This window comes from Lissotriton helveticus, chromosome 4_1 (assembly GCF_964261635.1).
Source record: "Lissotriton helveticus chromosome 4_1, aLisHel1.1, whole genome shotgun sequence".
NCBI classification, from domain to species: domain Eukaryota; kingdom Metazoa; phylum Chordata; class Amphibia; order Caudata; family Salamandridae; genus Lissotriton; species Lissotriton helveticus.
In genome coordinates this window covers 1,290,437,845-1,290,465,524 of record NC_136063.1, presented here as the reverse complement: position 1 = coordinate 1,290,465,524, position 27,680 = coordinate 1,290,437,845, and the positions used below count along the sequence as shown (strand labels likewise).

Genomic DNA, 27,680 nt, shown 5'->3' with positions numbered 1-27,680 from the left:
TTTACCACATATGCCTTTACTACAAACATCGTAGTAAAGGTATGCGTGGTAAAGGCATTAGTTGTAACCACGCATGCGTTGTACTGCATGCGTGGTTAAAGATTTCGGGGAAACGGCTTCGTTGTAAAGGCCGTTTCCCGTTGTTGACCTGGTAATAATATATATAATGCATTCTGTCGTTTTCAACACTTCAAATAACCTACAACTGTAAAGTTCAGGCGCCCCTTGCAGGTCTCCTCCCCTCTCCCTGTGCTCACGTTCCCTTTCTTTTAGCCCAAACGTTTATGCTCTGAGCCCTCTACACCACCCTCCCCCATTTTAGCTCTACTCCCCCTGAGTGCTGTGTGTTTATTCTGCAACAGGAATGTGGTGCTTGCTTAGTGCTTGGGTCCCAATCGGGGCACTTTTAAAGTCACATTCCCAAACTACAACAGGACTCATTTGGTTTGGCGTAGCACAGTGAAAATATGTCAAAACTTGAATTGGGTTTTCCATGTTTAAGATCGGCAGTTCGAAATGGTATGAGATGTCTTTTACCAAAAACAGGAATAGTATTATCCCAACAGTGGAAAACGTCGCCCCAAATACACTCAATCAATATGATTTCAATAAAGTTAGTTGACAATTTCTTGAGAGTCTTTCTTGCTATGTTTTATTTCAAAGAATTTTCTTTTTCGATCATTTGCACAGTTTTTCAAACACAAATCATGTCAAGCCCTTGCCCAATGCATTTCAGGCCTAGCCGTTTATCAGGGGCTGTTATTTTTGTAAACAAGAAAGGAATATACACAGTGTTATAATAAACAGTAAGCATCTCGCTGTTTTGTACCACTGTTTCAAATATCTTTAATAAAAAAAACTTATATCCCAAGGTGCACCTCGGCGAGAAGGCTGGTAATGGCGGTGTAATCATAGTACAAACGAAAACCAGGGAAACATTCCAGAGTGAAAGTAAAGTCAAAAACCTCAAGGTAAACCATGATCAAATGGTTTCACCAAATAATAAAATAAGACGTAGTGTGAGGAATATCACAGAGGTACCATTCACCCGACTAACAAAACCGGAATGGTAGCGCGGTGTGCTCCGAACATTAAAATTGGTGTGCAACCTGTGGATCGGAATGCCACATTAGAAACCGTGACCACAGTTAAAAATGCAGAAAGCTTGCAGTGCGTTCAAACAAATGTAAGAGGGAACAAAACTCACGGGTTACAACTCCGTGTGTCAACCGGTTATGGTTTCAGTTTTGGGCACGTCTTGTACTGAAACAACATCAAAACAATAGGAATTAATCATTTATTCCAGTTCGCTCTGCGAGAAACGTTGTTCTCGTGAGTTTAAAAGTGCCTCTTAACCCCGAGTACGACAATGATGGCCTCCTCGGGAACTTCCGTTCTGCATCTGTGAACTGAAGTATTCTACACCATAAATCAACGAAGGGGGATGTCACATGACCACGACAAGCGGAATAAAAGAAAGACTTGGGTGGTTCTATGGAAGGGATCTGAACAAGCCTTACTTCAAGCTATAGCCAATCTGAACCAGGTAAATGATAGGATCAGTTTTACTCATACTATACATAAGGAAGAGATCACATTTTTGGATGTCATGATGTACAACGTTGATTGGAAACTGGAAACCACAGTTTACACCCACGCCACTGACAGGAACAATCTCCTACATTTCAAAAGCTTTCATCAATATTCTCTAAGGAAACATTTATCGTACTCTCAGCTACAACGATTAAAAATAATTTCGTCCAAAGAAAAGTTTTTTAATGGCAGCATGCACAATACCTTAACCAAATTCAGAGAGCGAGGCTACCCAAATGAAATCCTAGAAGAAGCAGTATCTAAAGTTCAGAAACTGAAGTGTACTAATTTGTTGAGACCACAAGTTAAGTGCAAAGAGGATAACAGAATGGTCTTTGTCTCAAAATACTCCACTGAGAGTCAAGAAAGTAAGATGATCATTCTTAAACATTGGCCTTTATTAACCCTTGAAGATGACTTTCACTGAATATTTTCAAAACCCACCAAGGTTTGCATACCAACGCACCAAAACCATTAAGGAACTATTACATCAGAAAAAGGATCAAAAATGTCCTACATATAAGGGTACACTACTATGCCATAATAAAAGGAAAATAATTCCAACATCCAAAGCAAGGAACTAAAATTAAATTACGAGTGAAATCTACGTGTGACAGTAGCAACATGATCTACATGATTAAATGCCCATACGGCCTAGCCTACGTGGGAAAAATCGAACGAAAAATTAAAATCAGGTTGACTGAACACAAAAGCAATATACGTACTAGAAGTTCGAAATCACCATTGACCACACACTGCAATACCCACAACCACAATCCTAGCCAGTTACGGTTCTAAGTGTTGGAGCAAACCCAGATCCTCCCAGGAAGAGACAATACTCAACATCTACTACGCAGAGAGATATTTTGGATTAATTTTTTTAATACAGTATATCCAAAAGGACTTAACGATCGAGTGGACTTAAATTGTTTTTTGTAACATCACAAAAAAAAAGGGGGACATTGCAAATAAGTATTAATGCAGTTGGTTGAAATGTTGACTATGAAATTATCTTTGTGATAATTTTTGTACTTTGTTTTTTATTTTTTTTCACAGCTTTACATATAGGTACCTTTGACATGTTTCACTGTGTTTTAACTTTCTTGGGCACCCCTGTTTTAAGCATTCGATTCTATTTAGTAACCAGGCAATTCACAATATTCTTTCAGGGGTCTTTTTTCCCCACGAAAACCACCCGACTTAAGTATTTCTTTTATTCCGCTTGGCACAGTCATGTGACACCCCCCTTCATTGATTTATGGTGTAGAACATTTCAGTTCACAGATGCAGAACGGAAGTTCCCGAGGAGGCAAGCATTGTCGTACTCGGGGTAAGAGGCACTTTTAAACTGACCGCGAACAACGTTTCTCGCAGAGAGAACTGGAATAAATGATTAATTCCTATCCTTTTGATGTTTTTTCAGTACAAGACGTGCCCAAAACTGAGTTGTAACCCGTGAGTTTTGTTCCCCTCTTACATTTGTTTGAACGCACTACATGCTTTCTGCATTTTTAACTGTGGTCACGGTTTCTAATGTGGCTTATCGATCCACAGGTTGCACACCATTTTTAATGTTCGGAGCACACCGCGCTACCATTCCGGTTATGACCGTAAGTTACCGCAGTGTTTGTGACAGTTAGTCGGGTGAATGATACCTCTGTGATATTCCTCACACCACGTCTTATTTTATTATTTGGTGAAACCATTTGATCATGGTTTACCTTGAAGTTTTTTTACTTTACTTTCACTCTGGCATGTTTCCCTGCCATTACCAGCCTCCTCGCTGAGGTGCACCTTGGGATATAAGGTTTTTTGATTAAAGACATTTGAAACAGTGGGACAAAACAGCGAGATGCTTACTGTTTATTATAAAGCTGTGTATATTCCTTTTTTGTTTACAGAAATAACATCCCCTGATGAAGGGCTAGGCCCGAAATGCATTGGGCAAGGGCTTCACATTATTTGTGTTTGATAAATTGGCCAAATGATCAGAAAATAAAGAAATTTGAAATAAAACATAACAAGAAAGAATCTCAAGAAATTGTCAACAAACTTTATTGAAATCATATTGATTGAGTGCATTTGGGGGGACGTTTTCCACTGTTGGGATAACGCTATTCCGATTTATCGGTTTTCCTCTTACTCAGAAGGAAGCACCAAATAGCACCTACTCACCTCATTACACGGTTCATACCTTTCTTATATAAAAAAAACGGAGTGCGATCATTCTTCATCTAGTGGTCAATTTTACCAAAAACAATCAAAAGAATTATTCATAAAACACAGATACATTAAACGCTTTACATTTCCAAGCAATGGAATGATTCATTACCAACCCTACTGGCTCTGTACAATGTAAAATGTTTTCCAAATTCTTATTTTGGCATGTCTTCTTTTGTTTAATCGTTAGCCTGGACGTTCTTATTCAAGTCGTGTTTTTTGGGGAGCTCTGTGAGTAAATGCAAATCATTTCCAGGTGAAAGGTGGGGTTTTTCATACACATGCTTTACAGACTATGATTTCCTTTCCTAGTGCTGGGCATTCAGATGCTACAATATTATAAGGAGACTGCTATGTTTGAGCACCCGCTGACTCGGATTGATAGGATTTGTTTGGCTAAACTGATCTGCCCTGGGTGGCTGCTTTTCGCGCTCACAGACATTTAAGGGTTTGTGCCGAGCATACAAGGGTGCCTTCCCGTTTTACCAAGTACACCTATTTATCCTCCTGTTTGGTGTTCTTGTTCAATCTGTATACTCTTGAGCTATTTTTATTTTAAAAATTCCAATGCCTATTATTTTACCCATGTATTTGACGATTTTAAGCTTATTTATTTTCATGAGTAATTGACTTTAGAAATGCCTGTGTTTTAATTGTAGAAGATACCAGGGGTACTTAAAACAGTAGACGCATATAAGAAATACGGACAGGATAACTTGGGAAGGTCCTCGAAAACTTGGGGGCAGTGCTTAGTGGCAAATGGAAGGGTCATACAGTCATGTTTCTGCCTGTCTGTGCCACGGATGTCTGCCCCTTTGTCTAACGCTCCCTGTCCCATGAAACAATATTTCAAACTCACTGTTTTCCCCTCAAACTCACTTTCTCTGTCTCATGCGCAGTCCCTTTAAACCCAGAGTCCTTCCCTCCACCCCAAAACTCAGCCAGTCTCTGTTCTTTAAACTCTTTCTCCCTTACATGTGCTCCCCGTCTATCCTCCCACCCAAAACTCTGTCCCTTTCTTTCTTCTAGTTTCTCCTCTCTCTCACTCTTAACTCAGTGTTAATCTCTTTTAAACGGACTGCTATCCTCCAAACTCTCTGTTGGTCTCTATCTATGCTATCCTATTGTCCTCCACGTTCCATCCTTCTGCAGAACTCTCTCCTCTCCCTCTGTCACACTGCCACCAAACACTGTCATTAAGGTCTACCCAAACTGTGTTAGCTTTTTATTCAACACAGCTTGTGTCCCCATTTCAGACCCCTACCCTAAATGTGCTAAATACAAGAAGGAGCCAAAGGCGAGACCGATTGCATTGCAAATGCTTGTTTTCTTTCTCTTGCTCCCTGCCTTACTGGTTGGTGCAGGTATTCAGGCACTACTCTGCCTGTGCTAACTGACGATGTCCTATTAACTTATCTGCTCATCATTCCTTTAACTTTGCCTGCCCCCTTCGCCTTCGCCTTTGGGGCTGATGGCTTCTGTTTTTACTCTGTTGTTTTACAGTTGATTAATTACCGTGTGTGCGATTTTTTACCCTCAGCTTTATAATAGGCATAAAGGCTAAATAGCCTGTTCCTTGTATTTCTTGCATTCAGTAGCAACCAAAAATACATATTTTGAGTGTAGCTCACTGTGTATTCTAAAATACCAATAAAGATGGGTTTGAAAATGAAATAATGTTGACAAATAACAAAAACTATGTTTTAAATAAAACTGTGTCAACCCTAAGTATCTTTGCATTCATATATGTAAAGAAAAGGTGGAATGGAGAAAGACTGGGGTAATGAATTTGACTAAGGTAGTTTTCATTCTCAGTTGCTTACCTCTCACCAGTTCTTCAACAGGCGGAGTGCACCTACATGTAAGCAGATAACTGACATTTTTCATCATTTTTTTTAACAGGATTTCCTAGACGAAAGAAGAGCCATATTTGGGAATATATTTCCGTGGGTCCTGAAGTCTGCATGTTACCCATACCCAGCCGTTGCGACGTATGAAGACTGTACTAATTCAGGAAAAGAGTCAAAGAAACACTGTTTGTTTTGTAACAGTTCCAGTGTTAGTAAAGTACAACATGAAAATGGTGCTTTCCTTGAACAATGTAATGTTGTGAGCTTACAGATTCCCAGTGAAATCTATTTATTAACAGGAAGTTCAATGCCGAGAACCAACATACAGTCACTTCCATCAACAACACCTCCTTGGGGAGAAGGTGATGGCAAAATGTCTTCACTGCAGTCACAGTTCGAAATATGTAAAGTCAACAAAGGAACAGAACAATTGACAACGACTATAGAATATCACAGAGTACCAGATATTACCACAAAGCATTTCGGATTCTTCAGTTCCCTACTGCGATCGTTGGTATTGTCAGACACAACTCCTATTAAACTTCGACCAAATCACACATTGCAGATGTCTGTAACTGAATGTCATTTCCATCGAGAATATTTTTCAAAATCAGGCCGAAAATCCTCGCATAGCTATTCAAATGATCGTGATATACATCAGCTTTCGACAAAATGCACGGGGCCTGTTAGTAGAAATGTAATTGACTCTGCAAAACCGCTTAATCAAGACATTTCAAATATGGCTGAGGAAGCCCTATCACAGTATCTAGTGAATTATGCAATATATATGGTAGCTGGATACATTTTACTTCGGTTTGTGCTTTTGGTCTTTACATACATATTGCAAGCCATGATATCGGGAGGGGAAGTAACAAAGGAGTTATTACAAAGTACCACAGTTGTGAAATCTTACCCTGTTAATATTAAATCGCAAGGTCTAATGCTGAAATGCATTTCGAATTGTGCCATTTACAATACAAACAATTCAAATATGAACCAGTATATGCAAGGGCAAGTGGATATTCAGAAAGTTGCAGACTCTGTCTATAACAGTATAGTGCAGCGATGCGAAACTCCAAGTGCAATTCAAGCAGCATTAGCATGCCAAAATGAAACAATTCTTGATAGAATAGCCAATACAATCATCATTGAAATAACTCGCCATCTTCAGCCACTTTTATCTGGTGACACATTGCAGTGCCCTTCTGGTGATAATGTGGAACGTGATGTACAGTACCCTATTTGCGGACCAACAAAATCCCCTGTTTATTCTGATGTATTTTTGGAAGATGTTATTTCTGGAATACTTTCCAAAATTGTGGTTACGGCAAACACCGTGAATAGCAATCATGAAATTATGCCAGAATGCAAACTCAGTGACACAGCAGTACAATTAGTGCCTCCTCTACTAGAAGAAATCAGCAAATATCAAATCAGGATTCTGCATGTTAACACAGACATGAAAGTTACGCAACCAGATGAAAATGATGCAAACAAAGTAGTTGACTTCGTTTCTCAAAAAGTGGCAGACTTATTTGGATCATATCAAGCAGCTGAAAAGGCATTAATTTGTAACGGCAAAAGGTTTGTGGATCGAATAATGTGCGTGTTGTTGTCTGGAATATCTGGTTACCACATGCTACCGTTACAACCCAGAGATGTATGTCCTCTTGAGTTTGTGTCTTTAGAAGCTGAAAACATTATTCAGAAAATACAAAATAATGTTAAGAAGTTGCGGCAGAAAACTAGGTCGTTCTCACCACTTACCACCATGTTGCCTTCCAAAGTTTTGGATGATATTGTTAACACACTTATATCAAAAATATTTCCTTCCACTAGTATATCCTCAGGAAGCCAGAGCAGTTTATCTGATTCACAATTCAAAGACATGGTCCTCAAACTTACACAGGAAGTGATGAAGGAAATTTCAAATCACGAAATTTGGTATACACAAGATGCCACATACATTCAGTGTGCACATAAACCTAAAGATGTTGAAGTGTCTGTTTCTAAATGTGATACTCAAATGCAGGTGCCAGACAGTATACCAATGGGTGACAACGATTCAGAGAAGCGAATATCACGCTTATTAATTAGAGAGATATCAAATCCTAATTTCATGGCAGATCAGCCTACTACTTCACCAAGCTCAGGTTCTGCATCACCATCGTGCGTGGTTGAACATATTCTGTGTGGTCTAGATGTGTCCTGGGAGCGTAGTCCGCAAACAGATGAACCTGGTATCTATTGTGATTCTTTTTTGGAGGACATTTTGTCAGGCCTTGTGTCTAGGATCTTCTTTGCTATTTCAGATCACATCAAGAAAGAAATGTGCAAGCACACTTCAGAAGCAGGACTTAACAAAATGGCAGAGTCATTTGTAAAATCCCTGGTGACTGAGGTTGATAAAACTGGAATTAAAGTTAAGAAAGAGACGCAGGCTCGTCCAGAGACAGGCAAATCTGTTGTGGACTTAATTGTTAACTGCATATTTGTTAAACTATTTGAAGACTTTGAAAACAAGGAAACCTTGTTTCAGTGCTTAAATGATGGCTGCAGTTTACTTCCTGCAAAAGTAGCCTGTTTTCTTGTGTCAGCAATTTCTTACTACCAGTTGCAAGTACCAGTCTCTGAAGATTGTTCACCATTCACATCCATAGACTCCAATGCTATAGTGTTGAAAATAATGAACAATTTAAAGGATGACAGCTATCGAAGAAGTCTCTCAGGGTCATCTGCTCCAGTGGTGAAAGTTCCTTCAGCAACAAGTGTGAACGCTGTTAGTGTTCTTGAAACTGTTTTAGGTGATATCACACAACCACCTGGCACTTGTTCAACAGAAACAACTTTGTTGTCTAGCACAATTTTAGAAGAAATTATAGCCAGGTTTCTGTGCAAATTATTTTTCAACTGTCCTAATGTGTCACCGTGCTCGAAAGAGATGTCCTCAACAGCTTTGGTGAAATCAATTACTGAAAAGCTGCTAAATGCTTTGCTTTTTATAATTCCAACAAATAATATTACTTTAAGTCAGGATTCTAGTGAACCACGCTCTGTGCATCCTAAAGATAGTCAAGTTATTGAAAAAGTCGTTGAGGAAGTTTACAGTAATACGTATTATCTATGTGGATCTCACATGTCTATATATGAAAATTTGGCTAGAAAAGACGATCTAGCACCAAAAATAGCAGGTCTAGTTATTGGAGAAATAAGCAATTATCAATTTCAGCCATGTTACCCCCATGGAAAATTATCAGACAAATATGTAAGTACACAATCAGGTTACATAGTTCAACGAGTGCTGAATCGTATCAGGGGGATGCCACATTACAGCCAGCTTTTTGAGTCTACTTCTCAGGTGCTGTATGCACCGTTCTTGGAAGAAATTGTAAGCCAGTTTTTAACAAAAATGTATGTGTCATCTAACTTTTTACAGCTATCAAAGACAAAAAGCAACTCAGTAGAAGCCGAATTGAGTAAAATAGCTTCCCAGATGATAAATACAGTATTAAAGGAAATGGTAAAAAGTGAAATTAATGTAATTAAACCAGCCAATGAGCAACTGCACTTACATCCAGAAGATGAAGATTTTATTGCAGTGGTGGTTGATGCAGTCTACTCAAATGCCTTGCGCGAGGCAGGTACTCCATTTAAACTTTTCAAAGCTATAACAAGTGGATGCTCTGTAGTTTCTGAAAGAATCGCAAGCCTTGTGATTAAGGAGCTTTCCAAGTTTCAGCTGCAGAGTTTTCCAGCTCCGTGTATATCTTGCGATGTATACACTGACATAGAAGTGGCTAAAATTGTTGGCAAAGTATTCACAGAGGTGGCAGCACAGTCGGCTCTAAGCGATAATGCAGAAAATATTGTTCATTCAATTACATACAAAATCACAGATCCCCGACTAGACGAATCAGAACCAATCATCGTTCCTCGTATTATACAAGACCCACTTAAAATAGATCCTGCCTTGATAATAGATCATTTAGCCGTCTTTTCCATAAAAACAGAATCTGTTGATATTTTAGAAAAGCATAGCTTGCTTCAAAGTGGTAAGACTCTAGCAGAGTTAAGAAGAGACGCTGTATCTGGAATGGATGCCTTACAAGAATGCGGCATTGCCGAACCATTGTCTTCCGAATTTCAAGTTGAAGATAGACTTCTGAAATATGCCTTATTGGATAAGTTTGGAAGGATAAATTACAAACCGAGGAGGGTAAGTATAGTCCACAGTACACAAATACTCAAAACTGCAAGCTTGATATATTTTTATTGTATTGGCATATTGATGCATTTAAACAGGCCAAGGTTTTCAAATGCATGCTCTTCCTCCAAAATCCTATTACCGTCTTCACAATACAATTAAATGCCAGTCTGAAGTAAATCATTACGCGTATTGAGACTGATTCACAAAGAAATTTATGAGTAAACGAAGATGTTACCACTTCACATACTCTTAAATGCCTTTGTGAATTGGCCACACAACAACTAAAATAGGACTATTCAGGGACAACCACATAACAATTAGTAGTAATTGAAATGAGTATCCTTCTTTACACTTTTATCTATGGGTAAATCAAGTGGTCATTTTGTAGTACTTCTTCAGGTACTCATGAATGCTTCTGGAAATTGGCTCCAATGTCTCTTTAAAGTTCAAAGCATAAAGGTTAGAAATCTCTATTGATATATTATAAAAAATATGTAAAATACCTTAGGGGTGCACAAACACACAAATACTTCTCCAGGATGACCACAATTTATGCATCCTCAGCAAACTTTCACCTCAAATTAATGTTTCCACTGCTTAAAGTGCACATTAAAATGAGTTGATTCAGCTACTTCCTATTCCTTGAGTAAGGTAGGTGGTTGCTTTCTGGTCTCAGGGCATCACCTTTTTGTCGACCGAAATATGGACCCTATATGAGGAAATTCAGCCCACTTCTTCTAGGGCATCCACCTTTCTCTCCTTTATAATTAAATGCCCAAATAACTCCATCTCACTAGAGTTATAGTTTACGGACAAGTGAAATAGAGAACAATATTAAGTGTAGTAGGCAATGGATACTGACTTTGCACAGTAACACAGTAAAGTTCACAGCAGCAGCACTTCATCTGAAAAAGCCCCACCTCATGGTATTACATTAGAGCCCAGGTTAAAGAACAATCTTCCTCCATAGGATTATACTGTAGTGGGTATCTCATCCACACTATATAGTTAATTTTCCCGCAGAGTATGAAACATTACAACATAATATGAATTCACATTTTATTAGTATCAAAATTAAATAAGGTGGTTACATAAAAACACATTAAAAATTGTTTGCTTTTTCTTGTAACAATGTGGACAGTACAAAAACAGAGGCCTATGATAGAAGTACAAGGCAACATACACAACATTACATCTCTAACATTGACATGGGAAATATAAACAATAATAAACATATGACAAGAACACCATATGCAATAATACAATAAACAGCAGTACATAAAAAGACTAAACTGTAAAAACGCCTAAGCGCGTTTTGGAACAAAAACAAACATATACACGGTTCCTTCTGCAGGGCGAGAAAATAATAGCCAGTATTTGAGGGCCCATCCGTATTCAATTGGAGCAACCACCGGATATGTGGTATCACAAGCTCACAAGCCGTGAATCTGAGGGAACAACAAAGTAGACAAGAAAACTACAAGGACTGGTAAAGGGAGCAATGAAAAATAACAACAACCCAAATTAAGCTTGAAAGGGAACATACATCTAAGTATGCTAACATACGCCAAAATGACGTTACCAGTGTTTAGGCAAAAGATCAGACTGCAGAGAAGGCACCACCACCTACCTGCGAGTGCTTGGCATCGTGGTAATTTTTGCATTTCCACATCCGGTTTTCCACATCTGTTTTCTAACTCATGGCCTATCTAGCTGCAGCTCTATCGGTTATTTTTCTGTAATTCTTCTGGTAGAATCCTGTGGGTCTTTGACCCTTTTGATGCATACTTTCATGGAGCCCTGGTCAATATTGGCATATTCTTTTTCTAAAGTAGGTGCCATATGGACCCTATGTACCCTTGATACTGATTCTCATTTCTTTTGCACTTTTATGTTTAATTTTTTATCTTTCACAGTATGTGGCTGACTACCTCTTCAAAGCTGTGCCTTTTTATTCTAGTGGTGGTGCCTTCTCTGCAATCTGATATATTTTGCTTAAACACTGGTAACGTCGTTTTGACGTATGTTAGCATACTTAAATGTATGTTCCCTTTCAAGCTCAATTTGGGTTGGTTTTTTTTGCTCCCTTTTCCAGTCCTTGTAGTTTTCTTATCTACTTTGTTGTTCCCGTAGATTTACGGCTTGTGAGCTTGTGATACCACATATCCGGTGGTTGCTCCAATTGAATACAGATGACCCCCTCAAATACCGGCTATTATTTTCTCGCCCTGAAGAAGGAACCGTGTATATGTTTATTTTTGTTCCGAAAGGCGCGTAGGTGTTTTAACAGCTTAGTCTTTTTATGTACTGCTGTTCATTGTATTATTGCATATGGTGTCCTTGTCATGTGTTTATTATTGTTAATTTTACCCATGTCAATGTTAGAGATGTAATGTTGTGTATGGTGCCTTGTACTTCTATCATGGGCCTCTGTTTTTGTACTGTCCACATTGTTACAAGAAAAAGCAAACAATTGTTAATGTTTTTTTATGTAACTACCTTATTTAATTTTGATACTAATAAAATGTGAATTGATATTATGTTTTAATGTTTCATACTCTGCGGGACAATTAACTATATAGTGTGGATGAAGTACCCACTACAGTATAATCCTATGGAGGAAGATTTTGTTCTTTAACCTGTGTTTCTCCCTGCTCTCTTCCTCCCCATTGAGATTTCAGGGTCCCTCTTACATTTAAAGATTACATTGGAGCCCTTCAGACTCTGCAGTATCTGCCCAGAGGAAAAAAGAGATTAAAGGGGAAGAGGAATTGCGGGTGTAACAATGCAAGGGCGTAATGCAAAGAAAAAACTGCGAGAAGAAAGTAGGTCGGCAAAGAATGAACGAAAATGTAACCGCCTTTGTGAATAATATGGAGGAGAAATAACCTGAGTAGTGCATCATTCATAAATTATTTAGAAAAAAAATATATTTTCCGTTACTTCCCAAATTTAAATTATGCTCGTAGAAAGGAGAAAGTGTTAAGGGAAACCTGTCCAAGTTTCTTTGAAAACGAGTGAGTGGAAGGGAAATGGGGAGAGGGACTATTGGGGGTACAGATAAAAAAGCTAAAGAAGAGGTATTTAAAGGGTGACAAAAGGATGATGATGCACAGAGGAGTTGTGAATGGATGCAGAGGAAAGAAGATGATTGTGATTGGAAAGAGACTGAGGGAGGGTGACAAGGGATAAAGGGCAAATGCAAATTATGGCTGTGGGAATGAATGGGAGCAGGATAGATGGGAGCTGAGGAACAAGAAACGACATAGAAATTAAATAATAGTTTGCAAAGAGAAGTGAAAGGGAAAAATATGAATGGACTGGGATTTGTGTATAGGAGATTTATACAGATAAAGGTGTAAAGCAGGGATGAAGGAAGAATATGTGGGAGTTAGAAAAGGAAGCAGCATAAGAAAGTTAGAAAGGAGCCATGAATAAAAAAACGTAGAAATAATTGATTGATAAAACAGACAGAGGAAAAGTGTGGTAAGCAAGGAGATGGAATAGATGGGAAAATAGAGGGGAAACATCCTTTACAACAAAACTTTTACAACGCAGTGCTTTTACAACGCAGGTTTTACAACGAAAACCATTACAACGCATTGCGCTGGGGGGCGCTCTAGGATAGGGAATAGATTTTATTTACTATCCAACACCTTCCCTAGTGTCCACGGGGACTGGAGTTGGAATAGTAAATTAAACTATCCACTATCCAGCACCCCAAAGCGCTATGCGTTGTAAAGGTTTGCGTTGTAAAAACTGCGTTGTAACAGCATGCGTGGTAAAAGCATGCATTGTAACGTCATACATCCAAACTAGAGAAACATAGATAAACATGACAAACAGAAAAACAAGATGGCGTGAGGAAGAGGAACTCAGAATGAGAAGAGAACGAGAGGAAAATGTGTGGTTAGGGAAAACAATCTACAGAGTTCAAGCAGAGGAAGGAGGAGCTAAGTTGGTGTCTGAGAGGATTCTAATGGGTACCTGCTGGCACTCAGTGTGATTCCTTTGGGAGCTCTGTTGAAAGCCTTCAGGAACTCATTTGGATTTGCACGGGTGCACATGGGCTGCAGGATGTCATGGAGTTGAGTTCAGACTCTCCCTGCATTGCCTGCATGAGCTTAGTCTGGTCCTTATTGGAGCTCTGTGTTGTGCCTGCAAGGGCTTAGATGGATGCCCGCAGAATATGTTTTTTGCCTGTAGGAACTATATTAGTTGCATACAGGAACTCTGTTGAGTGGTTCGCGGGCCTCGGGTAAACCCCATTGGGTGTATGCAGGAACAAAATAAAGGGCCTACAGGAGCTTATAGGACTGTCTACAAGATCCTATTAGGGTGCATTTTGGAGCTACCCTGGATGAGTCCCTGTATGCACGTATCGGGTGCCTGAAGGATTTTAGAGGGGTGATGAGCCCTGCTGTTTCCCATGATGCACTTTTTTGGATGCTTGCCCGCTCATACTGGAGGAAATGCAGAAGTTCTGCTGAGTGCTTCCTGGAGCTCTGTTGAACCAGTACTTTAGTGTTAATTCGTTTTTTGCTGGAACTTGATGGGGTGCTTGCAATAAGGATGCCTAATATTTCAGTGAGATTTCTGTATGAGCTGAGTCATTTTAGTACATAGATCACAAATTCATAAAACTAGCTAGACCGCACTTGCAATGGAATGCGTTAGCATATGCATGACTCTATTTTGTTTATTTTTATGTTTTTATTGGCATTTGTAATCGTACATATTTATACATTTGTGAACAAGAATTAAGTATACAGTAAATGTAAAGTGCAGTCTGGTTAAGTATTACCCAGTCAAGCCACAAGCCCTTGTCAGCCAAGTTCTATTGCAATACATTTATAGTCTGGAAAGCAATCATATTTGGAGTTATGATCCGGAAGAAGAGTTGCTAAGACCTTCTCAGTTTCCTGTGTGAATGATATCCTAATAATGTCCATCCCTTCAACCATCTAGAATATGTCTTATATGCTCTATTACTCAGTCCCTGGGGCCTGCTGATCAATAATTATGACTTGAGATCTATTGGCTATTCTCTAATTCTGTCATGCCTTAAGTAACTTCACTTATGGAACAAGTAACTGTACAAATAAAACATCTTCAACTAATGGATGCGGGTGTCTCGGTCTCTGTTACTCTCTGTGTAAAGGTGAGGTATCATTGTAGTCCAGGAGGGTCGGGCCGAACTGCTATATATCAATGCCATGTACGTCCCAAAGTCAATCCAGACACCTCTGGCATTGGAGGTGGGGGGGCGAAGAGCAGGCAAGGGGACCAGAATCCTGACGTCTCGAATCTAGAAGCCAGGATGTCTCCACCCTGGCAGTCACCAAACGTCCTCCCCTTGTTATCTAAACGCCCTCAGCCTCCTCCACTGCGAAGATCCCAGTATCATCATCTTCACTATTAGGGCCGCTCGGGTGGTCTCCATTAAATAAGATGTCTCTCCATGTTTCAGTGATCGGGTGCTTATGCAGGCCCCTCAGTTCTTCTCTATTCAGGGCTCTGCCCTAGGCTGCTGCCCATCTAGATACCTCCTCGGTCCATGTGCCAATCTGTGGTCCAAAGGCTGATTTCCATGATAACGCAATCCACCTCCTGGCCAGAACCAGAGGCAAATCAATGAAACTGCTCCCTACCTTGCATTTAGTCAGTCTAGGATACAGACCCAGGAGGCAAGCCTCCACTGACTGGTCTAACGTACTATTTTGCGTACCATTTATTTTAGCCATCACTGCTTCCCAAAATAGTTGTATGAGCGCGCAGCTCCATGTCATGTGAAAAAAGTCAGCGTCTAGGTGATTACACCATAGGCATCCTGTAGGTTCCCCTCCAAACAAGGCCTGTATGCGGTGAGGTATCATACACGTCATGTGGACGTAATTGAATTGTAGGTATTTCAGACGGGTGTTGCGGGAGATTTTCTAGTACACGTCGCCATTGTACGTCGGTAAGTGTCCTATCGAGGGATCTCTCCCACTTCCCCCTTAAGTTTAGCATCAAGGACAAGGACTCTTCTAGAAGTGATGCATAGAACCACTTTATTTGATGCCCGGCTGTGCCCAGCATCATCAAAGAGTGGAGAATCATATGTGTGTTCGGCTCCACTCTCCCTGCATCCCACAGCCTCTCAAACATTCGCACCAACACCTCTTACATGAGAATCTGGCCAGCAGGGAGTCCGTATCCATCCACCAGTTCGGCACAGGGGAGTAAGCATTTGTCTTGGAAACAATCTCCCTTTGTGTCAATCCCTGCCTCTGTCCCAGACGCCAACTGTTCTGTCCTCCAGATAGCCTGGGGTTCTCCATAAGGCAGCCCTACCAGTGGCAGTGACGGTGAGTATTGCGATATAGCCGGTAGGTAGCCTTACCATGCACCTTCTCCAGCACTGTAAAGCTGTAGCCTGTAGTGTTGATGTATAGGGCACCTTTGTGGCTGGAGTCAGCAGCTTGGCCAGGAATAAACGTGGGCACTGTCCTGGTTCCAATAGGATTTTCCCCTCCTGGTTCACCCCCTCTAACCATTGCGCCACCCATTGCAACTGCACCTCCAGTTGATAGTGTTCAAAATCTGGTACTCCAAGTCCTCCCTCTCTCATGGGGCACTGTAGGGTCCATAATGCCACTCTTCGCCTCATGTCCGCCCAAAAGTTGTCTCGTACTAGACCATCTAGTGGCCTAAACCACCCCTCAGGCTTCATCACCAGTAAGTGGACGAAGAAGTACAGTAGGCGGGGCATTACCTTCTTGGTCAGCAAGATTCTGGCCATCAATGGTACCTGCAGCGAGCCCCAAAAGGCTGTGCTAGAGCGCAGTGAGCGGACTGCCCTGCCGACATTACCCTTTCCCATTGTAGTTTTGTTCCGATAGTACCCTTTCATGCAGGACCTACGCTGTTTACTGATAACATATGCTGTGGGCTTGGCGGTAAACTGAGTCTCTCCCCCCCACTGAATATGTCAGCCTCTGTTTTTGCATTAGCTAGCTCGCAGTGCTACTAGTATCTCCTGTTAGTATAATGATTCATTTTTGCAACTTCAGAACATAATAACCTCAGACTCGTGGAAACAAATATACTACTTTTCACCCAGTCACTCGTGCTTGCTAGTTTTGAACTCAGAGAGATACATAGAAGAAACAGTTGAGCGTGTTTACAATAAGAATTTATGGTACCGTACTTCTTCTCATGTAAAAAAGTGCACTGCTACAACAGTAACACAGTAGCAGAGATATAGAATCAGCAATACAGTGAATAAGAAGGAAAAGTATTGTTCTACCATTTTACAATAGTCATTAACACATACATGAATATGAAATGCATTTATAAAATAAAGTGCCTACTCCTAAGATGCCTGTCTAGGTGTACCTAAGTGTACCTAGCATGTGAGTAGATGTGAAAGAGCCTAAGTCTAAGAGTTTAAGTCTAAGAGACTAAGTTAAGAGCCAAGAATCCCACTAGGATTTAGTCGAACCCCCATACCTGAATAGTGAGAGTGTAGGTCTCCCCGCAAGGGATTGTCGGACCACTGCCAGCTGGAGGGATGGGATGTCGGAGCCACAGCATCTCTGGTCAGTGTGTCAGCCTTGAAGCCTTGGTTACCTCCTGCTCACTGATAGCAAGAGGTGCTGTATTTATACAGTCAATGTGCGTATGCTCCCCATTGTTCAGTATGAGGATGAAGTTGGGGATTAAACCTTGTGCGTCGCTGGGAGAGTTGAAGTGGACCTCCTGTAGAGTGTACTCATAAATTATTCATATGTGCTAAGGTTGACGTCTTGGCAATATCGAATGGGAAAAACCCACCCTCGGCATGGAACTAGGTGAAAAGTTTAGTCCATAAAAGGCTACAGTCCTTATAAGGTGTTATATCCATAAAAGTCAGTCTGTCCTTGTTTGGAGTTATGTCCTTATAAAGCTCCTTCATATGAAATGACGGGGAGATGATGTAGGGAAAGTGTACAATGTTCCCTAGACCTATATCAGGGTACCGATATGAACTCTAACATCATGTCTTCCAACTAATGGAAGATCTGAATGCCCAGATATCGAAAGGAACCCGGAGTCCAGTTACACTCAACAAAGAGATCCTCTGGTCTGGGGAAGGGTCCTGCTACCGGAAACAGGTGTGTCTTATGATCGTTAACCTTAAGGCCCGACAGCTAGCCGAATCTCTCCAATAGTTCAGAGGCAGTTCTTGCCCCTTTTACATCCTCATACCCATGTGAAATATAACACCCACTCCACCTTATACTCAACAATGATAGTACACATTTGAGATACACATTTTTATAACAGTGTCAGTGCATAAAATTATCAAGCAGTCAATATGGTTTTCGAGCAGGCCTAGGAACAGTTGAACAGGGCCTGAATTTGAGTTTGATTGTCGATAAATATACAGTGGCAAAAAATGGTAACATATTTTTAACATTCGTTGACCTCAGCTCAGCTTTCGATTGTGTAATACATGATAAAATGTGGGTCATTTTAGCAGACATGGGCGTCGATGAGAGCATACTGATGTTTTTAAAGGAGCTATATAGGGATGCTGGTGCAAGAGTTAGGTATGGGAAAGAGGGGGAGCGCACCAGAAGATTTAACATAAGTAAAGGGGTGAGACAAGGGTGCGTACTCGCCCTATTTCTCTTTACCCTCTACATTAACAGTGTGGGAGAATATCTGGTGGAGAACCCAAATGATTACCCTGTAATTGATGGTTGTCCCATACCTATCCTTTTATATGCGGATGACACAGTTTTTATGTCTAGGACACAAAATGGCCTACAAAGAACACTTGCAAAGTTTGTCGAATATATGCAGGACCGGGGTCTTAGGGTAAATATTAAAAAAACTTTTAGTATGACATGTGGGAGGGCGTCTTTTAAAAAGAAATGCAGGGTATTTATTAATAAAGAGAAAATAGAGTGTGTTAACACCTTCTCGTATCTGGGGATACTTTTTGCGAGCACAGGTAAATGGGGGAGTGCAATATGGTCGAGAAAGCAAATGATGCTGAGAGCAATTGGGGGGGTAACTAGTTTTGCCGGTAAACTGGGTAACAAGCCAATCCCTGAGCTGATAGCCATTTATAAAGCCAAATGCATCTCCACAGCAGTATATGGCGCGGGCATCTGGGGAGGGGCGGATGCTAAAAGCATACAGCAGTGTGAGAATGCCTTTCTAAAATATCTATTGGCGATACCCAGCTCTACAGCTAACTATATTTGCCATCTTGAGTTGGGTTTGTGCTATATAGAGGATATTATAAGGACTTATCCTCTTTTATTGTGGCATAAGCTCTGGGTGACAGATGAGGCGGTATTCAATCGTACAGTCATTATGGACTGTATGAAATTGGACGGGGTTGCACGTATCCCCTGGATAAGTCATATTAGGACTGTGGCTAGTGAGATTGGACACCCCGAATATTTTGATGACCCAGAAATCCTTAATACTAATCTCCAGAAAACAACTAAAAAAGGAATATATGATATACCTGGATGATAAAAGATGGTCTGTAGAGAGAGGGAAGCAGACTGTTATGGCAAATTATTTGCTGCAAACAGGTCAGGGTATTCAGTTCTACTTATTCCAACTGAGGGGAAGCTTTGACCGTATGCTGGTTACCCGGTTTCGACTGGGTACAATATTCAGACTAGTTAGCTTCCCTGAGATTATTGATTAGTCGCGTGATCTAATCCCCTGTCCCTGTGACGACATGTCTAAACAATCAACTATTCATGTCACCTTTTTTTGCAAATGTTATACTAACCCGAGGAGAAGACTTTTAATTCCCTTTTTAAAATATATTGGATTAAGACAGTGCAATAATGCTCTTATGTATCTGCAATGTATGGATAGTGAGATATGTATTAACGTGGTGGTGTCATATCTAAAAATCGTAATAAGATCTAGAAATATAGCAGGGAACTTGATTCTCGAAACAATTGAGGAGACATAATAGAACACTGTGGATACTGATAAAATTATTGAGATAATATAAATCAAATGGGATAAATGTATATGCTCTGATTAAGTGACAATATAATGCTGAGACTCATGATGTTTTTCTTTTTTATGAATATTTATTAATGCTTGATTTTAATGTCATTATGTGGATAAGGATGAAATAGATGTAGTTGTGTTTGTTATAGAAATGTAAAATTATATTTTTTATTGTGCTTTTATGGTTTTTCATCACAAAAATCGATTAAAGCTATATTTGATTTGAACACCCACTCCATCTTATACTCAACAATGATAATACACATTTGAGATACACATTTATAACAGTGTCAGTGCTTAAAATTATCAAGCAGTCATTTAAAATGTTTCTAAAAACGTTAAAATTTAATTTAAAAACAGTTAAAATAAATGTTCTTTGTGAAAGTATGACATTTGTAGTAAAGTTCCACAAATCACAGTTCTGAATGAGTTCAATCACACAAGGTGAACTGCTGCAAGCGTACTTAGAACGCCATGATTTGGTATAGAAAGTATCATTTTTGAAAATAGTTCTTTTGAGTAAAAAGAAGAGGAAAGAAAAAAAACTGGATTTGTTCCCAGCACACGGTGAGCCAGATTCAGATTATATGTCCTGGCTGGGAGACATAACATTGTCGTTTCCTGCAGTTGTAGGGGACAAACATTGTAATACCGTGCATAGCACGTCAAGTGTGCATAGACGAAACTCCTCAGTGCTACGAACAGTTATTGGTGAGGCAGCCGGTGCTGTAGTCGATACCTCGGTGCAAGGGTGGAGCTGAAATCCAACTCAACAAGGGCACCTGCGGATCCTCGAGGAATGCATGCGTTAAGATGGTAATATGCTGGGAACAGTCGAGCATGGGACTTCAGTGGTTCCAGCCTGGAGACTAAGTCCGCTGGCTTCTCCGTTAAAGGTGTCAGCCAGATGTCTAACTCACATTCTTCTCCGCATAACAGGTATCGGAAAACAGGTACGATTCAGTCTTCGTAGAATGGTCTGAATGACAGGAACCAAGAAGCACTTAGTTCTCGAAGGCGAGGCGCACCCAGCTGTTGTACCATGCGCTCAAGATAATATCTTTCCAGGAGATCTTTCGCAATCTCGTTGGCAGTTGGTCCATCCACTGCGAAGCAGGTTAACAACAATAGGAAGCAGGATCAGAGGTAGATCCCTCAAAATGCTTCAGAATAATGAGTGTATAAAGTTAGGAATAGCTCTTAGGATGGCTGGAAGGTGTAAAGAAATCCTGACCTATGGTTTTAAACAGGTGTACAACACAGCTCGTATCTGACATATTTACGATACGACCCACCATTTCTGCAAAATGTCGGGGGGAGTTTGTACGGATTAGCGCCTGTATCTCTGTCGAGGTCCTCTCAACTTGAAGTTGAAAGGTTTCTCGTGCAGAGGTCAATGACACAGTTTGTTGTTAAAGCCTGGCTTTTATTCTGCTCTAAGCATCAAACTGTATAAAAGAAACATTCAGTGAAGGCCATAGCGGCGCCTCCCTGACTGTATTCGTTGGAGGAAACAATACTTGCATACAACAAGTAACCCTGGTGTTCACGTTGACCAAATATCCAATGCCCGGGAGCATCCCACAACAATCAGCATCAAGTAATTCCCATTCGAAAGTAACCCAAACGCTGGCGTGATCATGGCAGCTGGAGTTCCTTTCATGTGGCAGGACAGATTTGAAACTGAAGCACTACAGGCCCCGTGTAAATTTATATCTTGGCACATGAGGGAACCGCTTAAAGCGCTCTTGCAGTTAGTACCACTAAAAAACACTTCTTGATTCCCACTCCGGCTTCGAAATCTATATGGTAAATGCCAAGATTTCTTAATGTATTCTTTACCCAATTTTTCATATTTGCCTGCCTGCCTGCCTTTGTTTGAGTGATTTGGCCATGGATTAGCCACTCTGTGGAGAGTAATCCAGCCACTATAAATGGAAGCCTGTCCAGTTTTTCAATTTGCAGCATTGTATATTTAGCTCCCCTTTGTGCCATTTCTATCTGTGTATCAGTTAGATTGTATTCTGAAAACAGAGACGAATTGTTTATAAAACGCCAAGGCACAAAGTCTGCATGCAAAGATTGTAGCATCCACTCAATAACATAATAGAACGTAACTGTGATTGGGGCGAGTTGTAGTATTGCCAAATCCTGTTCAGGATGTCTATAGCAAGATACAATGTTTCCCAATGAATATACTTAGTTTAGTTTATGACATTTGTTAAGCGCCTGGTTGCACAGAGAACAGTGCGTCCCCGCGCTGACAATCCCACTAACATCTCTTCAGCTTAGCTCACAGAGGAAGAGCACTAGGGTCAGGGGAGACTGTGCTGATTATGTCTTGGGGAAGAGATGGGTTTTCAGCCTCTGTCTGAACCTAATTTCAGACGGTTCCATCCTCAATTCGATGGGAAGTTCATTCCAGTCTTTACTGGCAAGGTGTCTAAAGGACCGTCCTCCCATCCTTGCTCTGTGGATCCGTGGAGCCACTAATAGCATGCTGCCCATCGACCTAAGAGGGCGTGAGGGACGATAGATTGGAAGCAAGTCCTGGAGATATGGAGGTGCTTTTTTGTGGGCTATACGGTGGGTAATGCACAAAGTTTTAAATTTAATTCGTTCCTTTATTGGGAGCCAGTGCAGGGAACGCAATGCATGTTTCCCAGAGGCTCTCCTAGGGAGGTTCAGGACCAGCCTGGCCGCTGCGTTCTGGACGCGTTGTAACTGTGTAAGGCCTTTTTTACTGAGTCCACATAGGAGGGAGTTCCCATAGTCTAAATGGGAGGTGACCAAGGCATGGACCATAGTTTTCCTGGAGCTGGGGGGCAGTAGGTCCAAGATTTTCCTCAGGACCTTCAAGATGCCATAACATTTACCGGCAACATTACCAACATGATTAGTGTAGGCTAAATTAGAATCAAGAAGAAAGCCAAGGTTTTTGACAGTGTCCACCGGGGCCGGGACAGAGCCCAGTTCAATGGGCCACCAGGCAGAAGTCCAGATGGAGGGACAGGGACCAACGATAAGAACTTCCGTTTTATTACCATTGAGGCGGAGATAGTTCTGCTTCATCCATCCATCAAGTGCCACCAAGCAGGCCGAGAAATTCTCAGCATCCACAACTGGATCACGGGACAGGTTGATCACCAGTTGTGTATCGTCTGCATAGGAGACTATGGCAACACCATATGACTCCACCAGTTTGGCAAGGGGTTCCATATACAGATTGAATAACGTGGGGCTCAAAATCGAGCCCTGTGGAACCCCTTGTCTAAGATATCTTATACTGGATTTACATGGTGGACAATGCACTTGAAATCTCCTGTTTTTAAGGAAGGAAACCAACCACTCATGGGCAGGTCCGGTTATTCCCTTTTCACTCAAACGGTCCAGTAATACGGAGTGCGATACGGTGTCAAAAGCCGCACTTAAGTCCAATAGGACCAGCGCGGCCGTGTGACCCTCGTCCGCCCTACACCGCAGCAGTTCAGTCGATAGGAGGAGGGCGGTCTCAGTCGAGTGTTTGGCTCTGAATCCCGACTGAGACGAGTGTAGGAGCTTGTTTTCCTCCATAAAGCTCACCAGCTGTCGGTTAACCAATTTCTCTACTACCTTCGCACAGTAGGGAAGGAGGGAGATTGGTCTAAGATTGTCTAATTGCGTTATGCTAATATGAGCTTTCTTTTTTATCGGGACAACTTGGGCCAGTTTCCAGATGTCCGGAACTAGACATTCATGGAAGGAAAGAGAGGCCATGTTACCTATGTGCTCCGCTACCTGGGGAAGATGACTGCGAAGAATCCTCGCTGGGACCGCATCTAAGGGAGAACCCGAGCGAATGTCCGATAAGATGTTGATGAGCTCCTCTGCTTGGGGGACCACAAATTTCCTAAGTTTTTCCATGACCTGATTTTCGCAGTTAGGGTCTGGCATATTTGTGGGTTCAGAATTAGTCCGAAAAGATGCATAGATCTTTTCAACCTTCCCTATAAAGAAGTCTGCAATCTCATTGCATGACTCTGTCGAGGGGGGGCTTCCCCTGAACTCGCTAGAGGGGGCGGAGAGTTCCTTCAGAATCATATAGAGCTCTTTAGATGTGTTCTCTGCACAGTCAATCCTTTTATTGTAGTAATCTCTTTTAGATTTCCTAATCTGGCTGTGATAGGACTTTAGTTCACTCTTATAGACTTGACGTAGTGAGGGGGCATATTCCACTCTCCATCTACGCTCCATAGTTTTACATTTGGTTTTGGCAGCGCGCAGCTCAGCGGTAAACCACGGAGCGGATTTCGTGCTCCGTGCCATGGCTTTTTGAGTCCAGGGGGCTACTTTATCCAGTGCACCCTCAACCCATACATCATACATCCTGCACGCCTCAACCAAGTTGTCGTTGAGCTTTGGGGGTTCCTGTCCTAGGGCTTGACTGAAAGCATCATGTCTGAATTTCCTCCAGTCCCTGCGCCTAATAGCGGGATGTTTCTGTATAGGCCCCCTGTTGGGCAATCTTCTGAGTTTAAAAGGGATCAGATAATGATCCGACCACAGGATCTTAATCGGGACAGAAACACTTATATCTTCCCAATTTGCAAAAATTGGATCCAGCAGATGTCCCGCTTGATGGGTGGCTCTGTTATCAGCTAAAACAAACATAAGAGCTCTAAGTGCATTAATCAGGGATACAGCCTCTCTGCAGTTGACATCGTCCAAATGCACGTTGAGGTCTCCTACAATCATGAACTTATTATGGCGTAAAGCAGATTGCGTTAGAGTCTCCAGGAGGCTCTCAATAAATGCAGTCGCCACACCAGGAGGACGATAGATAAGGTAGCCCTTAATGGTACAATTAGGGCCAACCGAGATAGAAAAAAGTCCTGCTTCACAGTTATTAATGGTAATTGGTTCAAGAGAACATGACAGCTCGCTTTTATGGATAATAGCTATTCCCCCCCCCTATGAATCCCTCTATTGATTTGGAGAATGTTAAAGCCATATGGAAGGGCCTCTATGATATCAGGGAGGGATTGTTCATCCAGCCATGTTTCTGTCAAGAAGACCAAGTCAGGGTTGTCATCTATCAGCAAGTCATAAATGTTCAAGCTATGTCGTTTCAACGATTGACAGTTCAGTAGTAAGGCAGAAAGTTCATTACCTTCCTTACTTGTCTCTTGGTCTCTGAGGATAGTATAGCCACAACCCTCACACTTCAGGGGCCATTGCTCCACATGCAGCATGTGTTCGCATTCCGGCGGCAGCACCCTGCGTAGATGTAGTAGCGCCTGCCTCGTATAGGTTGCCATCCCACGCTGGTCAGAGATGGTATGGCCAGGGGGACGGGCCCTAGGCCGCTTATGGTCGCGGACGGGCGCAGACGGGCTTGCCTTAGGCGCGCAAACGGCGCTCCCGCTGCGCTCGTCCGCTGCGCTCGTCCGCTGCGCTTGCGTGGATGGCACATTTAGGGAGGGGGTGGGCGTGGCCTGTGAGGTGGGCGTGGCCTCGCGTGTGCAGCGATGGCGGCCTTCCAAAACAATTGTCCCGCAAAGCAGCGCTAGCTCCGCTGCTCGTGGGGTGCCTGCTTGGCGCTTAAGCCAATATAGAGCTCAGGGTGAGGTTTAGCAAGTTTTAAAAGCAGTAATAACAATTTTACACAAGTTTTAAAAACGATCAAAATTGGCCTCCGGCTTCCGCCTCAGAGGTAGTGGTGACAGATGCCCGCGCTCTTATTCAGCGCTTCTTATAGGCGGGGGGAGGTGGGCGTGGCCTGTGAGGTGGGCGTGGCCTCGCGTGTGCAGCGATGGCGGCCTTCCAAAACAATTGTCCCGCAAAGCAGCGCTAGCTCCGCTGCTCATGGGGTGCCTGCTTGGCGCTTAAGCCAATATAGAGCTCAGGGTGAGGTTTAGCAAGTTTTAAAAGCAGTAATAACAATTTTACACAAGTTTTAAAAACGATCAAAATTGGCCTCCGGCTTCCGCCTCAGAGGTAGTGGTGACAGAGATCAAAGTTGTTAACCAACGATCCACCACAGCAAAAGGTACAAAAGGTACAAAATTATTTATTTGCAGAGTTACTTAAAACCATTGCAATACATACAAAATAAAACCGTATTTAAAATATTCGTGCTCCATCATAAGTGTCATGATCTTGAAGATCTGAAACGCTTCAGTATCATTACAGTTTTAAAATACAGATTTGACCATGCCGTAGCAACCTGTGAGAAAAATGCGGTCAGCTGTGACAATTAGTCATCTCCTTAGTAAACATTTTTTACCCCAATGTTCCAATGCCCTGCAGCTTAAGACTCAGTTTGGCATTTTTGCCCGAACCGCTTCAAGGAATCTTACTAGTCTAGTGTTCAATTGTGACTGTCTCCTTGTCGGAATCCTTTTTAGCAGCTGCCTCCTTTCTTGAAGCATCTCCGTACCAGTGCAGATGGTAGTGAGACAAAATATCGAAATTAAAATATCGATATACAATAATATCGATGTTTTAATTTCGATAGTATAGAATATCGATGTCCAAAATATCGACAGACAGAATATCGTTTTTTTAAGGTATGTATGTTACTAATATCGAATTTTACTAATATCGAAATTTTGTTTAGTGTTATGTATTTTAATGTGTTGTTTATATGTTTGTTAAACATGTTTTGTAATGTATGTTTGAAAATTTGTAAATTTGTTTCCATTTTGCGTTTTAGGATCAGAGCGGGTTGTGGGTTTATAGGGGAATAGGGTGGGAAGTAATTTAATAATAATTAATTAATTAATATATGTTTGTAAATATTTTTATTAATACTTAATTGGTATTTAATTAATATTAATTAGTTAATTCATTAATATAATTTTGTACATATTTTTAATTAATAATTAATTGGTAATTAATTAATATTAATTAGTTAATTACATTAATTAGAGTAATTTTTTTATATATATAATTTTTTGTTATTGTTAATTAATTAATTGGGAAACAATAATATTAATTAGTAAATTAAATTATTTACAGCTAATGTGCTAATATATTTACTTTATTGTTATTGTTAATTAATAATTAATTGATAATTAAATAATATTAATTATGTAATTAAATTATTTAGAGTTAATGTGCTAATATATTTAATGTGTTGTTATTGTTAATTAATAATTAATTGGTAATTAAATAATATTAATTATGTAATTAAATTATTTAGAGTTAATGTGCTAATATATTTAATTTTTTGTTATTGTTAAATAATAATTAATTGGTAATTAAGAATTATTAAGTGAATAAATGATATGATTTATTTCTGTGTAGTGGGTTGTGTGTTTATAGGGGGATAGGGTGTGATATAATTAAATGTAATTAATTAAAGAGATTGTAATTTTCTTTGGTATTTATTGTTAATTAATTAGTAATTAATATGTGTTATTTAGTTCATTTATAATTACATCAATTTAGTAATATTAATTGTTATTAATTGATTAATTGAAATTTATATTAATTGTCTTTTTTATATGTGTAGTGTGTTGTGTGTTAAAGTGGGAGTAGTGTGGGAATTAATTTTTACCCCCATGCTATCCAACGCTTTCCCTACTGTTGCACCCTCTGGAGTGTGAATAGTAATTTTTACCCCTACGCTATCCACCGGGGAAACAACCTTTACAACGCAACTTTTACAACGCACTACCATTACAACAAAATTTTTACAATGCAAAAACCATTACAACGCATGTGTTTACAACGCATGTTTTTACAACGCAGGTACCTTTACAACGCATACCATTACAACGTAAGTATAGGTAAGTATATAATAATATTTT

General features: G+C 40.7%; 1 protein-coding gene across 1 annotated transcript in view; it reads left to right on the top strand.

Annotated features, from left to right (window-relative positions):
* The window catches only part of LOC144829088 (uncharacterized), a 1,185,727-nt gene that overhangs the window by 333,099 nt on the left and 824,948 nt on the right, over positions 1-27,680 (top strand). The window contains exon 3 of the mRNA XM_078687867.1: positions 5,716-9,879. Coding sequence (XP_078543993.1) covers positions 5,716-9,879 — 4,164 coding nt within the window. The remainder of the gene's footprint in view (positions 1-5,715; positions 9,880-27,680) is intronic.